General features: G+C 43.4%; 1 protein-coding gene across 5 annotated transcripts; it reads left to right on the plus strand.

Annotated features, from left to right (window-relative positions):
* Nucleotides 1-251: 251 nt before the first annotated feature.
* bdnf (brain-derived neurotrophic factor) lies at nucleotides 252-18,239 on the plus strand. 5 transcript variants are annotated; one of them, XM_072380715.1, is made up of 2 exons: nucleotides 252-333; nucleotides 17,021-18,239. In XM_072380715.1, the coding sequence occupies exons 1-2, from the start codon at nucleotides 280-282 to the stop codon at nucleotides 17,849-17,851; spliced, it is 885 nt and encodes a 294-aa protein (XP_072236816.1). In that variant the 5' UTR covers nucleotides 252-279; the 3' UTR covers nucleotides 17,852-18,239. The 5 variants fall into 5 exon arrangements, with proteins under 5 accessions (XP_072236816.1, XP_072236817.1, XP_072236819.1 ...); XM_072380716.1 differs by lacking the exon at nucleotides 252-333 and adding an exon at nucleotides 4,355-4,442; XM_072380718.1 differs by lacking the exon at nucleotides 252-333 and adding an exon at nucleotides 4,783-5,298.
* The last annotated feature ends 1,660 nt before the right edge of the window (nucleotides 18,240-19,899 follow it).

Genomic DNA, 19,899 nt, shown 5'->3' on the forward strand with positions numbered 1-19,899 from the left:
CAGTCTCCCACCTATGTCTGCATGTGCAGCTTCATCACTGTGGAGCGACTTCTACACATCTGTAGGCAATAGGAAAAAAAGAAAATCACTTGCTTTTACTTTTTTTGTCTTTCTTCGTTCCAGTAAGTCTGGCTTCATAGGTGAGGCTGGCATGCAAATAGGAATGAATATAAACAGCAAAAAACCACCAAAGCAGTCTTAACTTAAAAACTTAAAGTGTTGTTTCTCCTTTTTTTTCCTTGTACAGTTCAGAAGATAAGCTGGGAGGGAGGGACAATCATGAAATGTGATCACCTGCGTCAACATGTGTTACATATATGCGCTGCATTGAAGGTCAGTGCCTCATACTTCTTCTGTGCAATATTTGGCTGAGCATAAAGGGGCTACCATATGCAGGGTTGCCTTGCATGCAAAATTTCAGGTCACTACCACTGGGAACCAATAATGCCTTTGGCTAAGCAACAAGATGCAAATATATCTATTCAAATTTGCACCCCTCCATACACATCCAAGCTTACACTAACACACACAGTCTCATCTCAGAACACCAAGCTGAAGAATTAAAATACACTGCATTAATTTCAGTCATGAATAAGTCACAGTCCTGGGGCGATATTTGATGTGAAACAAGTTTGGATCCATATTTCTGTGTTCACTTTTCTTTTTGACCAATAAATTTGCTTTATCTAGCGTACTCTGAATCATTTAAATCCAAACTTTTGTGCTTACCCTCCTCGCTTTAGTTTGGCAGGCTCTCAGTCCGGTGGCAGGCCCAAGATTACCCATCTCACACAGGCAGTCATAAAGATAATGGCAGACAGGCAGCATCCTCCACTCCAGGCTGTTGGGCAGACGGAGGTTAGTCAGAGTTAGGAGATCAATACACTTATATGTCACACCCAGAGCTACAGATTCCTACCCCCCGGGTACTAAAGACAGAGTTTACATTGTCACTTTTGGTGTTTAACTGGTAAGGGATGATCAGGAGAGGACGGATGATGATGTTTGCTGCAAAACTAGAAAGAAACCCATCAGTGACACATCAGCACACTCAGTTCAGTTTCAGCCTGCTAAGCCACTGGGGCAACCCAAATATCATTCATCCTGACGCTGTCCGTGACACTATACATAGAACAGGGAAATTAGCACAAATGCAGTGCTCGCCATCAGTGTGAAGTATGGTGGCAGAGGGGCGATTATTTACGGGCTGCATTACTTTCTGAGGACCTGAGCTCTGAGTCACCAACCGAGCCTGATAATTAATTCCACACTCCACAGAAATATTATGAAGCTGCACTGCTGAATGACAGATGTACAGCATGAAGCACATTATCAACAGGCTGACCGCACTAAGCCATTTTGACGTGGAAATTATGATTCATTATTTCAAAAGAAATTAGGACCTCACATAAACAAATCACAACTTTTTACACTTGGCTGTTTATTTTCACTAAACGGTAGTTTGTTTGACCATTAGAGGGTGAGTAGCAGAGACAAGAGGTGCAGTAGTTTGATTTACTGGTGTGTAATCAGGCTGTTTGTTGTTTTCTGTCTGCTCTTTGTTTGTCCCAGAGCTCAACTTCCTGTAGATACAAGGGGGGGAATCTGACAGTAAGAGATAACCTGCTTCTATTTATAACAGAAGGTACTAGTAACTCATGACGTGGGACTCTTCTTATCAATATTTATGGCACAAAGATTAAGACAGTAATGATACACAGAGCCCTGACTGGATCCATCCTCGCCCAATCGTTGTCATTACGTCGTGAGGGAGGAAAGCGCTTATACACTCAAAGTTTTAGGCTGGCACACTGCATTTTTAGTAATTGTTCCAGAGACTAGACGGGGCCCAAATGTGATTAACAGATGTAAACTGGGAAGTATGAAGATTGCCGTGTTAAAACAACTTGAACATTCCTTTTTTTCTTTTTCTTTGGTGATTGATTTGTACAGTCGTCAGTAGAGGAAGTGGAGTTCATTTCCAGGTTTTCAATGGCAGATTGTTGGCAGGGATCACACTTCAAAGGTAGGTTGTGTTTCACAAAGCACAACAAGTGGAAATGAAACAGCCACTAAAGATGTACTGTAGGTCCTACATCCTCTACGCTGTATGTGTCCAGATAACATCTATGCCAGTCTCAGTGTTTCTTTACAGACCATATCCCAAGGTGCACCCTATTGGCTACACATTTTAAAAACACTCCCTGTGCCAAAATATTTTCCAACTCAAACGCACACAAGTTCTAAGAGTAAGCTCAAAAGAGGTGAAGTATCTTGGCAGACCGTGGAGCAAAATGCCATGCAGTCATATGCAGCCCAGGGGATGAAGTGATTGATCTGTGACCTCGGACTCAGCCATAAGATATTATGGTGAAGAGTGCGGGGGAGGGCATGGATAGTGGAAAAGGGACGAGCATGAGTCAGTAACAGAGTCTGCGAAAAGCTGTGGGAGCAGAGGAAGTGTTAACAACATCACAAGTAGGAGCAAGTCAAGTTACCACGTCAGGAAGCAAAAAGGCTTGGGAGTAGGATGATGGTAGGTACCCGAGACGTGACGGGACACACACATCCTGATCACTTCATCATGTCCGGCCAGTAAAGGGAGTTTTTCATGCTTTCAAAGCTGTCCACGCTCTGCTGGGATGTGTTACCTCTCTCTTTACATTGCTGCCTTTTATTAGTAGCCTGTAATGAGAAGCTGCCTGTGTGAAAAGCTTACAAGGAGTGAGCTGGAGGATAATAAGCTGTGTGTGACTCCCATGTCCAGCACTCGTTGCCCGCACATGAAAGACTGCATTTTTCTTGGCAGGCAATGATTGAGATTTTTTTAAGAGATCAAACTAATTTTATCTGATTATGCCATCTTGTGTCTTTGAGGCAGAAATGTATTGACACAAACTCCAATGAAAAGTTTTTTTGGCTGATGCCTCAACAAGTGAGCTGATACAGTACAAAAGTAGTTTTTGCTAGAACTATTTTTGCCAATTAATGACTTGAATGTGTCAGAAGTTTGGTTTAATACTGACGAGTGGCATTGACCACACAGAAATGCGCTATCTTTCCCCTCTGAGGTCATCGCGCTTAAATTAACTGAATGTGTTCCGTGTGATGATAAAGAAACGAAGTGTTCCCCCCTTACAGTCCTCAAAGGGAAGCAAACAGAGAGCCTGAATGACAGGTCTGAGTGGCTGCCAGTTACCTTAAACACTTTTGATGATCTGTGAGTCCAAAGATTTGTCAGACTGATGCCATTGTCTCCTTCCACGCGCACACCCACAGGTTGCAATAAGGCGCCACCCATGCTGCGTGATTTCCATAAACTATGACAAAAAAGTAATTTATACCACAAGAGTGACACTTTTCTTACACGCACTCTACAAAGTTTGGGAAGCTGGCAAAGAGTCAGGCAAATATCACCTATTACTCATGTTACTTAGTACATTTGGGGCTTCACTTGCAAGCACAGCGCTTCGTCACTGCATAACAATCAGATGGCTGAGTGTTGGCAGTGCAACTGATGGAATTTTACTGAAAACAGATTTCGCCTTTGAACTTCCAGATATTCCTGATCGAAAAGTGCTATATCTGACTTTAAACGCTCTGGTCGCTTCTGTCGGTGTAGTTACGCCCGTGGAGGACGTGGATTAACTTTTTCCTTTGTCTTATATCTGTCCGGGGGAAGAGGGAAAAAAACTATCTTTAAAATCCGCAGCACTCCCAGCAGAATTGGACTGTGTAAGTATATATGACAGAGTCGGGTCCAGCGAAAACAAGAGGGGGGAGAAGGGAAAAAAAAGCAGGGGGGGGGTGTTTTTGAGCAGCAACAAGTTTCTGTAAAACTTGACATGCAGACATAGGGGCGCTATAAATGTTTGTTTTGAAAAGCCAACCTGCTGTGCATTGTCCGTGTTAGAAAAATCTAAATGTCCAATTGTGCGTATTTGTAATAGGCCTATGGCCCGTCGCCAAATATGGAGTTCACAGCCTATAACACAAACACGTGAATATGTCAGAAGTTGTGTGTCCATCATTGTTGCTCGATGCGGATTTAAAGCTTTGAGGCTGTGAGCGAGAGATAAGCCAGGAACTAGTATCCCCATAAACTTGTGCCGCCCGTCGCTCATTTCAATCACGTAAGACCCCTTAATGGCGTTGTCCGGGCGAGGGTGTTACGTATATCTGTTCAAGCTTTTCTGAAAAGCCAGGCTTGTTGTTATTTGTCTTAACTGTAGAGCCACCAAGGTGTTGCCTAAGAGAGTTAAAGCACGCCGATATTGCAAAGGGTTATTAGATTCATAAGTCAGCGAAGTGGTGGGCGATCTACTGAGCACAGCAGAAGTTCTCATATGATGACTTCAAACAAGACACATTACCTACCAGCATCTGTTGGAGTGAGTGGATATTAAGACACTTCTATCTCCAGGACAGCGTAGGGGAATATGGTAAGTAGCAATGGAAACACACAGCAGATAAGGAATGATTACAAGTAAATAGTCGTGCTTGCTGTTTAGTCTGGCAACGCATTGCTGGAAGGGTTGGACTCAGAGGCTACTTGACAAACTCAGTATCGAGACCCATGTCTGCTGAGGCTGATGTTGACAGAGCTTGTGTGAAAAAGATTGTGTGGCATTTCTCTGCTCAGGATATGCCGGTTCAGTGAGAGGGGTAAGGAAATATTACATTGTGTCTGCGCGCAATGTGTGGATGTGATCTGGGCTGTAGGCTGTTGGAGGGCTGTGTGCTGGCAGTGAGGGCTTTATGTTTTATGCATGTATGTATGTTCTTTTGGAGTGCGCTACCCGTATTTTAGGAGAAATAAGCAACATGTGCCACTTACCTGTGACACTTGTCATAAGCATGGCATGTGGAACCTTAGGGCTCCGTATCAGCCGTCGGCAGTTGTAAATCGGCGTGAGAGTGTTGCCTTTTAAGGCGACCGTGCACCGAATTGAACCGGCGTTTGTCATATAGGTGCTTGTTATCTGAAAGGAAATGTCCGACCAATATGTGATCAAATATTAACAGGACTGGTTTGGCAAGGGGTGGGAAAATACACGTGACAAAGGGGAAGCAGCATAGTTGGGGAAAAAAAAAGAAGCAGTTTAGAGTGGGCACTCAAACAAAAGTATAGATATTTTCTTGGCCCCTCATAGTTACCCTGGCTGTGTTATGCTTTCAGCACGTTGGACAGAGGCACCGGAGTCGTGCATGGACTAAAACGCCGAGTGGACGCCAACTCTCTTTCTCTCTTTTCCCAGCCCCCCTTTGCCAAACCTGGGATTGTTTTTTCAACTTTTGGTAAGCTTATTCTCAAGGAGCCTGTGGTCTGTAAACGGAAAAAAAGCGGGATTATGAAAAAAAAAACCAAAAGAAATATTTACTGATATATATATGTATATTTAAAAAAAGGAGGGGGAGCTTGCCGTAAAAAAACAAACAAACAAACAAACAAAAAAAGAGCCTGTGCTTTAAAATGTGATTTTTTTTTCTAGAGCACTGTGAAAGTTGAAATGTTAGGGCGTCTGGTCTTTTGCACAGCACATTCTCGGTACCTATAAGCCCCCCCACACTGCGTTAAACTTTGGGACATGCAAGTCTTGGTCGCGGAGATCTAACCACGCACGTAGTGGTTGTCAGCCCCCTTGTAAAGGTAAGAGCACTATCCATTGTTCTCATGTCAATCTTATTTTACATTCTTTTCGTCTTTCCGGGCTTCTTCTGATTTTCTTCTTGTCAAATCAACTTCGGCTTTTAAAACTACAGCATGCAGCCCTTTGCCTTGTCAGTGTGATAATTGTGGACATCAGTGACCGAAATAACTCCGAATTCAGATCCGATCCAGGTGACCAATACCTCGGAAACCTTTTTTTACCCCCCTTCAAAACCAACCATTCTGGAATTAAGACTATGTTCAGAAATGCTTGATGCGAGCACATTCAAAAATGCTCGGTCTCGTGTGTTTAAACTGGGACTCGTTGTCGTGCAGAAAGAAAGCTTTTTTGAAGCGTTTTTGGAGTTCCCGGACACTGCCTGCTGCAACATAATTTGCGTAATCGTTGCGTTGTGCCTAATCATGCTCCCAATATGGGACTTAAGACGCTGCAGTGATCCTTCTAGCACAAACTGGAGTAGGATGCAGGTGCATATCATGAAACTGTTTGGTAAAAAAAACATCTATCTATCTATCTATCTATCTATCTATCTATCTATCTATCTATCTATCTATCTATCTATCTATCTATCTATCTATCTATCTATCTATCTATCTATGCATGCTTATTGTTCTTGTTGGGTCTGCTGCATTCATGTTTGGTCTTGATGTCAAACCCTCTGGATTTTGTTATCGACCAAAAATAGCCTACTCTTTACCCCCCCCCCCCCCCCCCCCCGAGACCCCCCCCCCCCCCCCCCCCATCCGACACACACACACACACACTCCCTCTATCCGCCCCCCCCCCCCCGTCATCGCCATCAAATCACTTGTGTTTTTACTACGACCGCTCCACGGTTTCATTCATAAGGTGCTTTTCACTTCACCTGCTACCCTACCCCCCTCTTTTGTCCGTACACGGCTCTGTGTCGACCTGTCAAACGCAGCCTACCAGCGAGTGATTTAGAAAAGGGGAAAAAAATTGAATAAAAGAAAAAAAAATGAAAACAGAGGGAGGGGAAAGAAAGATGAATTCATTCTCGATCGCTTTGACTCCCCTCGACTTGACAGTTTTTTGCCGAAGCGAGTCTCTCCTTCACTGTATACAAATTTCCACATTATTCCCGTGTAAAATTACAATAAAGATGGGCGTGGTCAAAGTGAGCCCACTGACAGATGTTATGGCTGAATGTGATGCTGAGAGATAAGATGGCTTGATATGCAATTGTTCACGAAGCAACGCTTCTTTCCTTTTTTCTTCAAAAGGAGGGCAGGCAGGCGTAAAAAACAACTCACCAAACCTATTACATATAGACTCACATAATTCAAAACTACCCAATTTTATTTCACTGCTCTCTTGAAGGACTTTTAGGCTAAAAAATTCGTCTTTCACCGATGCAGAAGCTGTGGATATTGTCTACCCCCCCCCCCCTCCCTCTCTCTCTTTTCCTCTCCACATCCTTCCCTCTCTCCCCCCTTTCTCTCACTCATCTTTCTTTCTTTTTTTTCCTTCCTCCTTTGGTCAAAGATTTAAGATTTCTGATCCAAGACGAAGCAATTGCATGCAAAACAACAGCAAGAGAAGAGAAAAGCCCCAACGCCCACTGGCTGTCCTGTTTTAATCAAGACTCCTCGTGCAGGCTGCGTCTTCAAATAAATATGAATGCATCCAGTAAATTCCTAATTGCATTTGAATTATGAGACTTTTCCGCTGGCGTTTTCGGTAATTTTTGCCCAGCAATGTAATGTGCGCAGATCGGTTTCTGCATATTACAGGCAATTACTCCTCATTTTATGAGACACTGAAACCAAAATAGATCATATTACTTATAAGGCTGCCCGACATTCATAAAAACGCTCATTTAATGAAGCCCTGCGACGCAACTTAATGCCACGTTTTAGACTTCAATTTACCATAAAACCGCTGACTGAACCAGTTATGCCCATTGAATGATTTAGCTAACGAAACAGTAACGACTTGAGCTCGCATGTGATCAAAGAAATTGTGATACTTTGAAGACATTTTTGGCCTTTTGTTCACAAATGCTGTGAATGAGACTTTTAACGCATCCTCTTCGTTATGGGTGAGGCTATATTTGTTTGTAAAATCTAATATTTTCTCAACAGATTGCCTATTTTCTGGCAGTATTTTTATTCTGTTTATTTATTTTTTTTTCTCTGAGACGTGGGATTATGGTGTGGGCGTGGGCGTGTTGGGTGGAGGAGGAGGGATGAGCGGAGGCGGGTTAGGAGGGGTCTGTGGGGTGGCACGACACACTTTGTATGTATGAAGGTTTTTTTATAGCACTTTTCTGCAATGTACGTCAGCGGATCAGTCCATAAATGGGGCTGCGTGCGCTTGTGTGCGGGCGTGCGGCCGCGTGCGCTCGCGCCTGTGTGCGTGCGTCTCCGCGTGTGTTATCTTTACCGAGAATCTCCCCTCTCTCTCCGTCCCTGCCTCCCTCCCTCCCTCCCTCTCTGTGCACTCTCAGCTCTGCAGAGTTGGGGTGGGCGTCAATAACAAACCTGATGGTAGGTTTCACGTCGAAAAGATAAAAGAAAAAAATTCTGATTCAATTCTGTCGGTAGGCCTATTTATTTAACGGGGAAAATCCATTGCGTATGAATAAAAACGGCATTAATTTATGGGCTAAATTGTGCCATGCGACTGATGTTTTTCTCGCTTGTTTTCATGAAGCAAACGTGTGGCCTTTGTGTGCCGTTCTTATTTTATTTCTGTTTTTATTTCACACATATATATATATATATATATATTTGCCGTTACGATTAATCCGTGCTCCCTGCGGCCTAAATGTGAGTTAATTCCATTCTTTCTGCTGAAATATGAGAGCAAATCTGTTTGGCTAAAAGTCGGAAAGTGCCTGCCCACTTTGCCACAACGTTTTCATTCATGAAATGCCGCCTTTAATCCGAGCTGAAGTCTCATACAAATAATAAATAGGCTATTGATTATTTTGGGCGGAAATCTCGGCTCGCAGCTAAGCGGACGTCACGATATATTTAGAGCAAAAATTAATCATCTTAATCATTATGGAAATGTAGGCTACATCGCCACCGCCGCGGTCGCTGCTGCTCCAGCTTTAGTCACCACACCATCATCTCCATCACCTTCATCCAATTAACAAGCTTGTTTAAACAAGTTCTGGCAGGAGGCGAAGCCTTGGACCTTTTTTCCGAACCTTTAATTATCAGTTATTCGTCATTCAGTGGCGTGGTTTGTTGTTTTACAGCGACGAAGCCCACGATAAGTTATTAATACACCGTGGATGGAGTTAAGACATTTTATGTCGGATCACTGCGGGCAACAACGATTCACGATGCTGTGTGTGTGTGTGTGTGAGGAGGAGGTGTTCAATCATGTCGGCAAACCATTCACGTGTGTGTGTCTCTCAGCATGTGAACATGCAACAGCAATAAGGAACATTTTTTGTGCTCCCTGGATGTCAGAGACACTAAAGGTGGATTAGAATAATTTATAGGCTGACTCAAAACTGTGTGATATGGGACAAATCTGAATCTGTAGCTGCAAATGGTGGCAGGATGTGTCATGTCAAGCCAAGCAGAAGCCTCAGTTTTAGTTCTCTACAACCTGCTTTTGACTAGCAAATCACCCCCCCCCCCCCCACACACACACACACACACACACACACCTTTCTCCTAGGTATATGTATCCTTTATAAACATCTGAGCATTTCCACGTGACTCCATAGTGAGCTTGTTGTGCTTTCTGTCATACAAACCATACTGATGTGAGACCAGACAGGGACTCGCCACACTTTGCAGTCTGTGCCACTATAGAAGTAATGTATCAGCTGCATGAGGGTGTGGAGGGAGGAGTGTGTTTGAGGCTTAGAAGACTAGTCTGTTGTGGCTGCCTCATGATTGCATTAAAGGTTATTGTCATCACAGGAGGGATGACATTAACTCCTCACCCCAGCATCCGGTTAAAGATGGGCCTACTCTGAGTTTACCAGTTTGAGAGTTCTCTCAGCTGTTCTCCAGCTCACTCTCTCAACTCCTTTGACGTCATCCAACCTCATACAAAATGTTTTCTCAATTGACGTGTTTGCTCCTTGAGCAGGAATGCAATTCCACTTTGATCAAAATACCCTCGTCGGCTCCCTTTATTCTCAGTGAAAATGACATTTCACAAAATGTCATTCCGCCCGTGTTACATGGCTCTTCTCCTGTGCAAGGAGGCATAACTCTACCTGTTAAGTGAGGCTTTCGGCAGTGCGGACCTGTCAGCATCGTGCTGCATTTGATGAGAGAAGCCTTGAAAGGTGATACAAGTGTGTCGCGTTGTCAGCTCCTGTGTTTGTTTCTTCTTTCTGCCGCACAAACAAGCTTGGGAGCCGAGAAGATGTGAGGACTACCCAGCTGTACCCACCGAACATGCAAAGGCTGAAGATTTGATTCCAAGAAGTCAGTGTTGAGCAATCTTAAACCTTAAGAAGTCTCATGCATCAGTTCAGATGAAATAGTGGTTTAGCACTTTTCTGAATGACTCCTGGTTGCCTCATAACAGGTCGATGCTGTCAAGCCTCCGTTTGATCCTCAACTGGATGAGTCAAAAAGATGCTCACGGCTCCTTTTTTTCCTCCCAGTTATTAGACATTTTATTACCTCCATTCAGAAATTCAGCCTCGCACATGCGAGCCAGAAGACTTCTCTTGATACGCCACCTTCAGTTGTGCTGCATTTGCAGATTTGAGAGACACCATGTTGTTGTTTTTGCTCTCCTAATGAGATGCCAAGTGATTTATTTATGAATTACTTGTTTGGAACAGCCCCCTTGTGCAGTGTGCACTTTTTTTTTATCCTCTTTGGAGTCATGTCGCTCAGTGATTGCTGATGCAACTCTTTGTCATCCAGAGTTTGCCCTCACCTCCTGTGAGCCTTCAGGGAGGGCTATATCTAACTTGGCATGTCCCCGAGTGTGTTGGAGGTGGGAGTGACTCATTAAGCAGGTGTGAGCATCCACTCCCATACTGCTGCATGCCAAACAAGAACTCTCCGGCTCATAAGCGCATGCAGGGAAGAATCATGATGGCAATATAGCAAACGCATCACAATAAATCTTTGCACTGGACCAGGGCCAAGTCAGAGGGATAATGAGCTGCTATTCTCCCATTATGCTCACTTTTGTATTCATCAGAGGTGGAATTTCCAAACGTTCATCAGCCTTTGAAAGATTGGGCCTCCACTGACATCTTTATTTGAGCCCTGCTTTAGAGAGGGAACTAATTGTTCCCAGTTTGCTCCAGATGAGGGGAATATGAAGAAGCAGAGCTGCTTTATTGTATGTCTATAAGCTCTGTGTGTGTAATTAAGCAGGTTTGTTTGGCTGACATTTGCTGCTAATAATCTGTGAAAGCTGGTCACCACACTGCAGAGGCATGCATCTGTTGGTGGGGATGGCTCACTTTGAAACCCAAAAGAAGGGAAAGTTTAGCACCGAACACTTTCTAATTTAAAGAATCATTATTATAAGTAAAAAGTATATATTTTCAAAATGTCACTTTATGAGAGATATCTGGGTTTTATGAGGAGGGAGGCTAGGAGGAAGACTTACATAAATAGTGACAAATCCTCCTCAGTTACATACCCCCCCCCCCCCCCCCCCCCCTTCTCATAATTTTGCGCAGATCTCCACGAGAAAGGTTTATTTTTATTTCTCTGAACATCTCATTTTACTTAAATAGGCCACCTCTAAATGGCACGCCGTGTATCACGACTTTGGTTGGAGACGCGCTGTTACGCAAAACCTTCAGAAAAATATGCCTCCTCTGTAGGCTGAGCAACAAATACGGAAGAGGAGAGGCTTCGCTCGTGCTTTGTATGTTGCCAGACATTATGGTGTGGATGCAGGCTGCAAGGTAGGCAGGCGAATAAAAGCGCGTAGTGCACGCTGAAAGCGCATTAATCGTTCCGCCCCGGGGCTGTTTAAACAGGAGTTTGGTGGCGACCAGTCAACCAGCTGCGGGTCACATGTTGCAGCGTCATAGTGTAGTAAAGTTACTGTAGTTGCAAAGACGCTCCTCATTTCAGCTCCAGAGGTCTCTCATCCCGTGCTAGTGCTGCTGCTGCGGCGGCGTTTCGACATGCGACAACTTCACTTTCAGACGATCTCCAAAGGAGCCGTGCAGCCATGGGAGTGCATTACCTCAGCCGTGCAATTTCCACCATCAATAATTTAATCTATTTGCTCCAAAGCTGAAGAGATATCCTGAAGCTTTTGTCGGGAGAGTGCAGAGAGGAAAATACCGCTGAAGTAGCCTAAATTACTCAGGGAGTTGTGCAAAACATCCCAGATGACACCACTGTCCTGTTGAATGGTCTGTTTTACGACTGGGCAGTAGAAGGTATGTGTCTGTTTGTTTTGACGGAACTTTGCTGTAGGCACTTTGACTTTGTTTGATGCTTCTTTAGAAAAAAAGACAGCTGGTGTGTGTGTGTGTGAGTGAGGTGGAGGAGAGAGAGAGGGGGGGGGGGGGGTGTCTAAAAGTAGCTCGATCAAGTCCAGTTATCCTGCGAGCAGACAGCGCCGCAGCCCGAGAGGGGATATGTGTAACCTTATCCTCCCGTTCATTAATAAAAAACGCAGTTATTATGTTGATTGGGTTTCCAGTGGAGAGCACGAGCTCAGGAGATATAATCTCATGAAAAAAAAGGTTGTGGTTTCATTAGCTACTGGGGCAGACTGAGCAATTATTAGTTGTGTTTTTCCTCCTAAGTAGGTAACAAAGTGGCTCTGCATTAAACCCGCCGAGTTTTAACATTTTGCTGCGACTTGACGCTCATAAATAGCTCAATAAAGTATTTCCTCGGGAGTATTTGACTGTATTAGCTCGTCTAACCCGAGGCCTTCCTCCACTGTGGACAAACAACAACAAGAACAACAACAAAAAATAAGGACAAAACTTGTTTCAGGAGAGAGAACACTTTGATGAACTCATTAAGACTTTATAGGACACCCGAGACCTAAACGCTCAGCCACGGCCAACTTGCACTGTTGTGTGTTCGCACTGAAAAACTCCACAGCAGAATCACCGACTAAAACAAAAAGTGGTGGAAAACTGGCGCATTTCAGACAGCTTGTGGGTCACACAATTATGATAAATGTTGGAATAATGGTGCTCTCTCTGGAAAAACAAACAACACCCGTTCTGTTGTCAAGAGTTTTGCCATCAAAGTGGACTTTACGCATCTATCTATCTATCTATCTATCTATCTATCTATCTATCTATCTATCTATCTATCTATCTATCTATCTATCTATCTATCTATCTATCTATCTATCTATCTATCTATCTATCTATCTATCTATCTATCTATCTATCTATCTATCTATCTATCTATCTATCTATCTATCTATCTATCTATCTATCTATCTATCTATCTATCTATCTATCTATCTATCTATCTATCTATCGAGTTTCACAGGGGGAGGTTAAGACAGTGGAAGAGGAGAAGCTCTCAATATTTCACGGTCTCATACGCCATCTAGTGTACAAACATGGGAACTGCCGCGCTCTCCATTTGGAGCCATAGGCCCACTGGTGTCGTTTCAGTGGTTGGGTTTCAGTGTTCAAGGGTTCAAATGAATTATGGATTTCTTTATAAAGCTTCCACCAGGAAGCTTTGTGCATTAACACATAAACTGGATCGATTATATAGCCTCATACCAGAGCAAGCTTTGACAATGCAGCTACTGTATCCTTCAGATTGTCCATTTCTGCACGCAGAGTGGGAGGGAGGCGACGTCTCATTTGGGTAGCATAAATCACTCAGCGGGTATTTGAATGCGGGGCTTTCTGTGGCAGGAGCTGGGGTTGGCTTGGAGGCCAGGTATAATCCGCAGCGATGCTCATCTATTACTAAATGTGCTCTGAAGCTGTTTCAGATTGAAAACAGATCTCAGGGAAGCAATCTTCCACACGTGTCAGCCATTACTGTAGACAAGTCAATTAAGTTTGAATGGCTTTCTTAAGAGCTGCATTGTGACACAGAAGGGGTAGATGTTTTGATAATATTTGCTGGTTTGGTTTTTTTTTTTTTCCGCAAGCTTCCACCAAAGTGAACAGATGGAATTGTGGGCTGCACACATCGAGCATGACAAAACATGCTGCCAGGTAAATAGTTCTAGCCACCATCGTTCTTGAGGAATTAAAGAAAGACGGATGCCCACAAGGGAGCAGCCGTGGAGGATGAGAGTAAATGCTGCACTCATTTCTATTCAAATATAGAGGACACACTTTACTCTTTCATCTCTACTCTCAGTGTTTCCATTCCTTTGTAATGGCCTCTCAGATACCATGCATGCAGTTAGAAAAGATGCAGCCATAAAGTGGGCTGACGTGCAGAGAGGTTGGAGAATGTTACTGAACGTGTAACAATACTTTGCCTTTGCTAGTCCTTTCATGCTTTAGAAAAACTTTTCAGCAACTGTCAGAGCAGGCATTTATCCCTTTAATCCCCACCTGGCAAACAGAATAAACGCGAGGGTAAGTTACATATCCCAGCCTTACAGCCGTGCTCTCCAAGCAGATGAACAGGTGGTCATCTGGAGACGTCAAAACCAAACAGCAGCTAGAGTCCACACACTCAGCTTCTCCCATTGTTCAGGGTGTTTCAAGCTCTAGGTGTGTTGTCATGGATAAAGGCATGTTTGAGCGGCAGTTATTGCAGGCTTTATTTCCCTCCGCTCTATGTTATTAGCACAGCACTCAGGGCTTCACATTTAGATGCATTAGACAAAAGCTGACCTTTTTTTTATGTACATAGGTGGATTTAATTTCAGATTTTTAATCAATCTGGGCAGAAGAAGCTGCACTTTACTCAACCAGTGGTCACAGAGCTCACCTAGAGGCTCCTTGCTTGCTGTATTATTCATGCTCATTATGTTAACACTGAAGACCATTTTTTTTTTAAATGTAAAATCCAAATGAAATGTTCCTTCACTAGATGTATGAAACGAGTGCAAACCAGACATTTGTCACATTTAGCCTCTCGCAGATAGAAGCCGGAGATTCTCCGCCAGTCCCACAGCAATTAAATGATTCATTGGCTTTATGGCATTTTAACAGGATGTTGATTGAGAGCATAAACCATATTGATTGTCCTGATGGAAACAGGAAATCACAGAGATAGAAATAAAATCATCTGTTGTTCCCGGTGAGAGGATACCCGGGGGAATGGCATGCAATTGCGCACCGTTGAGTGGCATTACCCCCAGCAACCTCCTCCCCTCCATCCTCTCCCCTATGGAGACCTGGAAGAGACGTCATCTGTGGTTGTTATGCTGCGAAATGACGCTGGCACTCTCCCCACCCCCTGCTACTGCAACATTACCCCTGTGGTCTGTTACGGAAGATGCAGCACTCTTCGTCTGCACCATTTCCAGCATGAAGTTTGACGCCTAACAGTAATCAGCCCTCATGCCGTCATTTCCCTCATGTGGAAGTGGAACCATTTGAGCGCGATGCTGATAATAATATCAGCCTAAATGCATCCTACACATAAAGCTCGTGACTGGCCTCAATCCCGTAAACCTACATGATTCTCTGTGCTGGGAAGCCTCGCAGAAAATCCTTGTTCTTGGAACCAAAAGATTATTCACAGGATGGATTGGATTTGTTAACAGTATTCACTGATAATTTGATAATCAGCTCATCATTTTTGGCTTTTGCCCTCATTGTTGTTTTAATTGGTGAGAGGAAAAATACCCCCATCTCCCTGCAAACACACACAAGCCAGCCCCTCCCCATGCCCTCCCTATAACACACACACTCACACACTCTGGAGAAGCACGTCACTGAGCTCGGGGAATGAGTGGCTCATTAAGAAGAAGGATGTGATATTCTGAATAGAGACTGTGAGACTCCCAGCACATCTATTTTTAGACCAGATATCTCTATGGCACTCACCGTGGTGTCGGTTAATTGCAGCCACAGCCCCAGATACCAATTAAGAATGAAACAAATGCTTTTAAGGTGGAGTTTTGCTCCTCCCCACTGGAAAGGTCCTTGTGCCCATTCTGTGTGGAGCCAGGAGTGTGTTTGCTCGCCGTGTTTTCCCGTGTCAGGTTGGGACATGCGGAGTGCAGTCAAAGCCTCGACAAGGCTATTTTTAAATGAGCCCCTGTGGAAAGCGAGATCTAGATTTTTTTTTTTCCTCGTTATGGTTGCTTTTATGTCTCTATCCGCTGGATGTTCACCAATTTATTGATTTGCTGTGAATCTTAGAGCTTCTCAGAGGTAAGGGATCCACATGTGCTCAGACAATTCAATGATTAAGGATGTATGTTCAACATTTCAGCAACACCTGGCTCTCCGTGGCTATATTTTTTTATTTTTTCAACCCTAGCAGCGCTTTGCTTATCTTGTGAGCTGCTCTCCAGAGCCTCGGGGTTGGTACAGTGCAGGCAGGATGACACATCTTTCTGTCATACAGCTTCCTCGTGACATCCTGTTAATTCATCCTGCGGTGCTCTTGCCATCCACCTGCCAAAAACAAACAGTGTCCCTCACAGACAAACCCCAGGTTCACGTTCATGACCACAAGGTTTAGTGTCAGACCTGTCTTGCAGCACAGACCAGTTTGTTGTTTAAATAAATAACTCTGCAGTGCCAGTGTTTGCCAGAGCTGACATGAACACCACATCTGCCACTCAGATGGCCAGTAGGTGCTGTGGTGTTGGAGGTTTTTGAGGTGTTGACGCCGGGGATGTTGTGTGGGAGATTTTCAAACGATAATGAGCTCGTCGGTTGGCCCCTCACATAGTTTGAGTCCTAACTGCATCCAGCTGTCAGCTTTATTATTAAAGAAGTGCAAGCACATTATTGTAACTTCTAGTAGATGCCTGAGAACATCGAAATTCCCAATTTTTCTTTTTAAATTCAGAAAAACCCATGGTGTGAGCTACGCTTGCCTGCACACTCTTCGGCAAGGATGTTTCAGCATCTATTTGTGTAATCTTATCTTTAGTAATAAGCAGCCTCTCTGATGCTCAGCACAGCTTTTGTGCGTTGCTGCCAACAAATAGAAATGTAAGCCAGACTTCACATAGATTACAGTTTGCAAACAGTTTGAAAACAGTGACAACGCAGTGCCAATATTAGTTTGATAAAAAAAACATGTTGTGGGTATTCCAAAGCTACAGGCTCTCTTTTTGGCGTGCAAACAAAGAGTAGTGGGTGTAGATAAGAGGGGAGGCTTACATGATGCATTATGGATCAAGAATAGGCTAACTTTGTTAAAAATGCTCTTTGACTAACCGTCCTGCTCCCTCCTCTCCCTCCTCTCCCTCCTTCCCTCTTCTTTTCTCTCTTTCTCTCCCCCCTCCAGTTCCACCAGGTTAGAAGAGTGATGACCATCCTGTTCCTTACTATGGTTATTTCATACTTCAGTTGCATGAGAGCTGCGCCCTTGAGAGATGCCCCGGGCATGCGGGGCCATCGGACGGAAGGCTACTTGGGCGCCGCTGCAACAGCCGCTCGAGGCCACGGGACTCCGCAGAGTGGTGGTGGGCCAGGCCAGCATGGGGAACTGCCCTCGCTCACAGACACATTTGAGCAGGTGATAGAGGAGCTGCTGGAGGTGGAGGGAGAGGCAGCACAGCTGGGACAGGGGGCCGCTAAGAACCAGGGAGGTGGGGGCCCGTCGTCTGTGGTCACCACAGAGACCAAGGATGTCGACCTGTACAACTCGCGGGTGATGATCGGCAACCAAGTGCCTTTGGAGCCGCCGTTGCTCTTTCTTCTGGAGGAATACAAAAACTATCTGGATGCCGCTAATATGTCCATGAGGGTGCGGCGACACTCCGATCCATCACGGCGCGGAGAGCTCAGTGTGTGTGACAGTATTAGCCAGTGGGTGACAGCTGTGGATAAAAAGACGGCAATAGACATGTCTGGGCAGACAGTTACCGTCATGGAAAAGGTCCCAGTCCCCAATGGCCAACTGAAGCAATACTTTTATGAGACCAAATGCAACCCCATGGGGTACACAAAGGAGGGCTGCAGAGGAATAGACAAGCGGCATTATAACTCCCAATGCAGGACAACCCAGTCCTATGTGCGAGCGCTCACCATGGATAGCAAAAGGAAGATTGGCTGGCGATTTATAAGGATAGACACTTCATGTGTATGCACATTGACCATTAAAAGAGGGAGATAGTGTATAAAATGTATAGATTTTATTGAAGAGTTTAAAAAAGAGAATAAAGAGAAAATATCTATTTGTATATATACATAACAGGGTAAATTATTCCGTCAAATGAAAATTTTATGGACTGCATGTAAAAAAAGATGAAGTTTATACAGTAAAAGTGATACTACAGTCTATTTATTGAACATATTCATGACCTTGTAAACAATTAAAAAAAATCTGATCAGTCATTTGCGCCCAGTTTAAATTACTATATCACATTACTCAAGACATTGTGATTTGTTTATGTTGCCAAGAATTAGAAAATGAAGGAAGGAAAAAAAAACAGGCAAGGAAAATAAGAGGACAGTTTCCATCTTCAAAAGCTTGCATGCTGCTTCAATTGTGAATTGAGAAATTCTCCACTTCCAAAAAAAAAAAAGGATATGATGCTGACCAAAAAAGAAAAAAAAAACATTCCGTTTACATATTCAGCAGAAAAAAATTTCCTCTCCAGTAATTTCTCTGTTTACTGTTCTAAACTTCTCAAGGTAATGTTGGAATTACATACTATGTCAAGGTGCTGTTGTCAAAGCTTTGCTGTTTATTTTTTTATTCCCACCAGAGGACAAGATATATTTAAAAAGTATATATATATATATATATATATATATATATATATATATATATATATATATATATATATATATATACATATATATATATATATATATGTATATATACATATATATATTCATTGACATGTTTCTGGGTTAATATTATTCATTTTGTATGTTGTGAAGTTGTTTGCAATATTAAACTGAAATATTTGAAGAAATAAAAATGACTATAGGCAACTGAAAAACAAAATCAATGTTGATAAAGTTTCAACAGTGCATTTTTAGGCAGGTTAATTTCACTTAGCAGGCAGGGAGGAGGAAAACAGGCACATAACGCACACACGCATGCGGACAAACTGCCATGTCTTCGACACGAGAAAGTGTGAAATCATCATCAACGCTGCCTGAATTGATCAGGTATCAGTGTTTAATAGTTGTTCAGGCTGCAGACGAACAATCATGGGGTTGTACATGGGGAAAGCAAACACAACAGTGTTGCGGGTGGGATGGATTCTGCTCTTGAGAGAAAAAGTAGGGAAAAGAAAAAAAAAAGAAGCTCCCTAACCACTTACTGCTCCCCACCGGCACTTTACTGGAACTCAACTTTTGTGCTTTGATACTTTTTTGTACATATCCAGGTGTTCGGAGATTTACTTAATGATCACTCCAGCTGCGCATGTCATATTTCACAATTACAAGATCCTAAAACCACAAAAAAAGGTGTCTACACATTCAAGTGCAGACTAGTGCAGGTAGGGTTGGGTACACATAAGGTATGCCTGAGGTCGACAGTGATGGATACAGCCACCCATACATTTGTGTACATTAAAGATATACACCCAACGTTTGGTTTTGAGCGCACGGTAATCCCATCTTTGAATCCCCTTCAAAAGAACAATTGTCACAGATTTTACGCAGCTGCACAACCACTATGATCACACAGTAAAGCAATTCTCAGCAACTGGTTTAAGAGACTACTGCGGCTTTCCATCAATATTCCCTCCAGCAAATAATAACTCAGTGCATTTCAGGGTGAGAATGCCTTTCTTATCAAGTTTTGAAGCCATAGTGGGATAGAAATGGAGCGTATTTGTCCCCTTATGTGATATTTCCCTGAAAAAGTGGATGCATATCTTAAAAAAAAACACAGTGTTTCATCAAAGGCCTGAGTTACACCACGTTTGTGTTGCACATAATCCCGAACACCTCATTTTACCTACATTTTACTTCTTCCTCACCAACCCGAAGGTAAGTGTGACCTCAGCAGCAGTTTGGACATCGTGAGATTTGGTGAACGAAGACAGTTTGTGAAAAAAAGAGAAGAGTCTCCACCTTCATCCCTGTTGTATGAGGATCCTCCGAACAGACCTGATGAAGACACAGTGAGTTAACTTTGTTGAAAATAAGAAATTGCTCCAGAATGAGCAAATAGTCTCCATTCAAACAGAAGATTCTCAA

Source organism: Leuresthes tenuis, unplaced genomic scaffold (assembly GCF_036924035.1).
Source record: "Leuresthes tenuis unplaced genomic scaffold, fLeuTen1.0.hap1 SCAF_2, whole genome shotgun sequence".
In the NCBI taxonomy this organism is placed as follows: domain Eukaryota; kingdom Metazoa; phylum Chordata; class Actinopteri; order Atheriniformes; family Atherinopsidae; genus Leuresthes; species Leuresthes tenuis.

Coding starts and splice junctions, on each gene's coding strand:
- bdnf (XM_072380715.1), top strand. CDS start 280: ATGAAATGTGATCACCTGCGTCAACATGTGTTACATATATGCGCTGCA. Junction 334..17,020: donor ATATATGCGCTGCATTGAAG/GTCAGTGCCTCA, acceptor TCCCCCCTCCAG/TTCCACCAGGTTAGAAGAGT.